Source organism: Geospiza fortis, unplaced genomic scaffold (genome assembly GCF_000277835.1).
Source record: "Geospiza fortis unplaced genomic scaffold, GeoFor_1.0 scaffold757, whole genome shotgun sequence".
In the NCBI taxonomy this organism is placed as follows: Eukaryota; Metazoa; Chordata; class Aves; order Passeriformes; family Thraupidae; genus Geospiza; species Geospiza fortis.
Genome location: NW_005054788.1, coordinates 52,299 through 57,399, shown reverse-complemented (window position 1 = coordinate 57,399; position 5,101 = coordinate 52,299). Strand labels below are relative to the sequence as shown.

The 5,101-nt window shown below is 43.6% G+C and overlaps 1 protein-coding gene across 1 annotated transcript in view; it reads left to right on the top strand.

Moving 5' to 3' along the window:
- Positions 1-5,101, top strand: part of SPATA16 (spermatogenesis associated 16) — a 17,798-nt gene that overhangs the window by 1,050 nt on the left and 11,647 nt on the right. Inside the window, exons 3-6 of the mRNA XM_031065466.1 lie at positions 6-66; positions 1,316-1,461; positions 2,244-2,333; positions 5,034-5,101. Of these exons, the coding sequence (XP_030921326.1) occupies positions 6-66; positions 1,316-1,461; positions 2,244-2,333; positions 5,034-5,101 (365 nt within the window). The remainder of the gene's footprint in view (positions 1-5; positions 67-1,315; positions 1,462-2,243; positions 2,334-5,033) is intronic.

Genomic DNA, 5,101 nt, shown 5'->3' with positions numbered 1-5,101 from the left:
GGCAGCGCTCGGTGCCGCCAGCGCGATTTCGCCACGGCTGCTGCCAAGTTCTCCACGGCTCTGGAGGTATGTATGGGAATCTATGAAGTTAGAGAGTTTCAGGTTTGTGGGAAAACAGACAGATTGTAACAGCAAATTTCTTTGGCTGGCTAGCTGGAGTGTGAGCTGCTCACACCCTGCATGTAAAAATCATGTATGAGGCTGACGCTGATGAATAAACGGCTCCAGACGCATTCCAAAGCAGTCCCGTCCCGTTCGTGTCTGTATATTGCTACCGGCGCAGTACGGGGCTGAAGGGCTGTGAGCCCAGGGAGCTGTGACCCCTGCAGCAAAGCCAGGGCACTCCCTGGGGCAGGAACAGCAAAGGGAACCGGGGGCACCCACCTGCAGTGCCGAGGGTCGGAGAGAAATGCTGAGATGTGATTTCGCCTGAAATCTGAGAATTGGGAGTTGGAAATAAACCACAGGACGGGGGAAGCGTTGGGCTGAACCAAAGAATGTCAGGTAGTTTTGTGCTTTTCTCCAAGTTCTTAACTGTATTGATGTGTGGAGGAAATTGAAAGCCCATAGAGTTAAAAAAATGCTCCTCTCTTTAATCTTAGCTCTATAGCAGAAAATGCCCTCTTCAATAACTGAGGAGTTTTCACTCTGCCCCAGCTAATGCTTTCTCTCCACCCTCACTCCAATACCTTCAGCCAGGCACTTGAAACTCTGAGAAACAGGCTGCACTTTTTTTAGCACTGCTCTGCCAAACTTCATTCAAAAGCATTTCTCAAATATTAGGGCTTTCCAGTTCACAGGCAAATATTCTATTCCTTCTTTTTTTTTCTACAATACTGAAGTAATTTTTTAAAGCCATAAATACTATAGCAGTCAGTGAGTAAAATGATAAAATGTCATCCTTTTTAAGTGCTTTTTCGCCCTCTCTGTTCTGAAATGAGCTGTGGTAGGAACAGCACCACAGGTCACTTAAGAAGAAAGGAGGACTTGTCTCCTCCTGAGAGGAAAGGCTGGTGAATGGACATACCAGGAAAATGGATGAGGGAATTCATCCCTGGGATTGTGGACAGTGTGATTGGGACATCACAGAATTGCAGGGCTGGTGCTCCTCAGCAGCCCCTAAATCCAGCTCTCAGAAACAAAAACCACAGAGAATCCCTGAAAACCCCTCTGTCCTCTGCACTGGTTTTTATAATGCTGATTTTAGCTAAAGCCAGAGTCTATTAGACCTCAGTTTTCTCCACCAAAAAAGTGTTTTCACACAGCAAATGGTGTATTCTGATATTTGGAAATCATGGTTTTGTTTCACGTGCAGCTTTGCAGTAAAGGCTTTGCTCTAGAGGATCCCCTGAAGTCCTCTCCAGATGATATTTCCAGGCTCGCCAGTTGGATCGAGTCAAAGCTCGTCATCTGCTACTTGAAACTGGGGCAGCCTGGCCTTGCTCTGCATCACTCCCACAGGTAAGAGGAAACAGGGACTGGATTCACTGCTCACACTGAAATCCAAAATGAAACCAAGGCTAGGACTGAATGCTGTGCAGGAGGAGCCAGTCTAATAGTGAGAAAAGAGGAATCAAGAGAACACACCTTACAGGTGGAGCTGGTGTTCAGGTTGGACTAATGGCATCTGTTGAAGGGTCTGACACACAGGCCAAGGTTCACCCACGCTGCACCTATGCCTTGTACAGAAAGTATTTCAAAATATCTCAGGTTCACCTTGTGATACATTCCAGGGGCACAGAGCTTCCAGGGAGATGGGCCAGACACCTGCTGCTCCCGTTTGGGCAGCTGGGGGTTAACAAGAACTTGTGCTGTGGCAGTTTTGCTTATGACACCTGCATGCCAAAGGCAAGAGAGAATATTACCCTGGAGCATTTGTTCTAGAGCAATACACAAACCCCTAATGAAATTTAGGATAAAACCACAATGAAATGAACCTTTAAGTAATATTTTTTGTAATGTTTTCTTCATCGATCACCGCAGAAGAGAGAGGGAGAGAAACCACAATGAAATGAACCTTTAAGTAATATTTTTAGTAATGCTTTCTTCATCGATCAAAGCTGGAGAGAGAGGAAGAGGAAGGCAGAGACAGAGACAGAGAGTTCACCTGACATTTGAGATATAGCACTGAGTTAGAGAGCAGAAGTGCATTTGGAGTCTGCCTCAGGCACCACTTGATTCTTAGGAGCTTTAGATGTAAGAAATCCCAGGCTAACCTTGTCCATGCCTGCTCTCTCCCCAAGGAGCATCATTCAGAACCCCTCTCACTTCTGCAACCACCTGCGCCAAGCTGCCTGCTTTCGGTGCCTGCACAGATACTCGGAGGCTGCCAGGTATTTCTGCTTCCAGAGAGCTCCTGTGCATCCCTTTCCACAGCTCTCAGCAGTGACACACCCTCCAGGAGCCAGGCTCTGCCCCAATCCCTGCCAGCTTTGCACTGGCTCTGTGTGTGTGACCTCAGGGGCAGCAGAGCTCAGTGCTCCCAGCTGCTGTCATGTGAAAAATCCCAATTGTGGCCCTAAATGACATCTGGGGCTGGCAGGGAGTTCAGGGAGCTAAAAATGTGTTTGCTGATGCTTGTCTGAAGGCTGGACAAGGACTGGGAGTTCTGTGTCAGCTTTGGTATAAAGCTCACCTGGCACTCTTTAACCAGGACCTCCTTCCAGCCTGGCCACAGAGCCCCTTCCCTGTGTGAAAAACGTCAATCACTTGTTTTTAAAATTTTAGAAGTTTAACAGTAATAAAATTGAGAGGAATAGCAGATTTGTCTTTACAAACAAGCTGTGGGTCTGCTGGTAGATGAAACCAGCACTGGGAGATAAAAGAAATAATGGGAAGGATTCCACTGACTGATGAATGGAAAAAAGATATTTTGCTTTTACAAATAAACTTTAGGCTTGCTGATAAATGAAATTAGGCATTGAAAGATGAAAGAAACAATGGGAAAGAAAAATCTCTAAATTCAGTAAGAATTAAAAATTAAAAGGGAGGGTTATACATTAGAGGGAAGTCTCTGGTATCAGGTGTTTTGGGAAGTCTGTGCCTCTCAAGTACCTCAGCCAATGGGGAAAGAGAGAAGGGAAATGTGGCTGGAAATTGGGATAAAAAGGAGACTGCATCCTCCAAAAATTGGTGAGATCCCAGGGGAATGCCCCATGGCCTCTCCCTTTATTGGAATAAAGCCAGAAAGGACTCCTCTGTCTCCTTTCTAGACATAAACCTCTGGTGTTTCTGGATTAATTTTCCTAACCAAATGGCTATAATAATAGCAATACAATTAGAGTAATAAAAATTTTGGACAATTTGAATTAGGACAATATGAGACAATAGAAAGAAAGAGTTACAGACATCTGGGTGCCTTTTTCTGGGCAAAATGAGCCTGAAAAAGGACAAATGTTAACAGAGGATTAACCCTGAAAAACAATAACCTGTTGCATATTCATACACCTCATAAATGATGCATGAACTCCATTCAAACACAGGATTCTGTCTGGTCAGTGTCAACTTCTTCCTCTTAATCGTGACAGCATCTTCAGGCCTAAGTGAGGCAGGAAGAAGTTTGTATCTTCTCATAAGAGAATAATAAATTCTCTTTCTCTGAAAGATTTAGGTTTCCTGTGGCTGCTATCTGGTGCAAGCACCTCATTCCTTTCTTAAAAATATCCCACATACATAGTTGCTGTTTTAACTACAAAAGTTACCTTTTAACTACAAAACTACATTTACCACACTATTACAATGTTAATTGTGAACTGACACTGACCAGACAGAATCCTGTGTTTGAATGGAATTTATGCATCATGTATGAGGTGTATGAATATGCAACAGGCTATTGTTTTTAAGGGTTAATCCTTTGTTAACGTGGGTCCTTTTCGGGCTCCTGCTGCCCAGAAAAAGGTACCTGGACCTCTGTAACTCTTTCTTTCTATTGTCTCATATTGTCCTAATTCAATTTGTCCAAATTATTATTAGTCTAATTGTATTACTATTTTTATAACCATTTCACTACTATTCAACTTCTAAAATTTTAAAAACAAGTGATTGGCGTTTTTCACATTAATACAGCACTGCTAACCAATACAACAAAACACACACAGTAAATATCTGCGTAGAGCCACAGGATCTGCACTGTTCACAGCTGCCTGCCCGTGCTCTCTCTGCCTCTTGTGCAATACAAAGCTGTGTTTCGTGTCAGGTACACACAGGCAATGTGTGTATTTGTGATTGCCATATGTGTGGAGACCAACCACGTTATAAAGACGACAGTTATAAAGATGAATTCTAATAGCTGAGGAAAGTAAAGCGTGGAAGAAGGGCTTTGAACCCATCTTTTGTTTGCAATTAACCTTGGTTGATTTAGGAGCATTGGAATTAAAGCTTTAAGGATGTTGCTTTTTGCCTGTAGTTAAGCCTCAAGGAGTTCTGCAATAATAACCTTTTGAAGTATAATTTTAGAATATTGCTTGTATCCTTGAAACTGTAGCTTTGGAATATATATAAAGGAAATATGCTTATCTCATGCCTTAATAAAGCAGAGAAAAGCAGCTTGAGAAAGGAAGATGAACATCACCTCAAGGATTGATGGTTTCGACCAAGGGAAGCTGGACATCACTGTTATGAGATTTATAGTCCTTGCAATTAAAAGGTGGACCCACATCTGGGGAGCTGGACTGCACCAGATGGGATTCTCTTCCTTCTTTGGGAAACTGGATCAGCACCATCTGGGGATACTCCTTTTGGGACACATCCTGAGAAAAACTAAATCACAGCAGTGTACAGAATTGTGATGTAATAACTTGGAATAAATATTGCTGATGTATAAAAAATTGGAAATAGAAACTGCTGAAAAAAACCTGATGAGTACCCCTATAAAATACCTGTAGTCCTCAATTATCGTTGTGCAGTTGGAGGGAGAACTTCCCCCAGTGTACCCAGCGCTGTATTGCTCATACTTGACCATATTAATTAATAAATTGATTGCTGCTTGAATATTGGCCTAGTCGAGCTCCTTACTCCTGACGCTCTGTGCCCAGGAGTGCCATGGTGGCGCAGTGCCTGTACGTGCTGGCCGAGGGCGCGGGGCCGGACACCAGCGACCTCC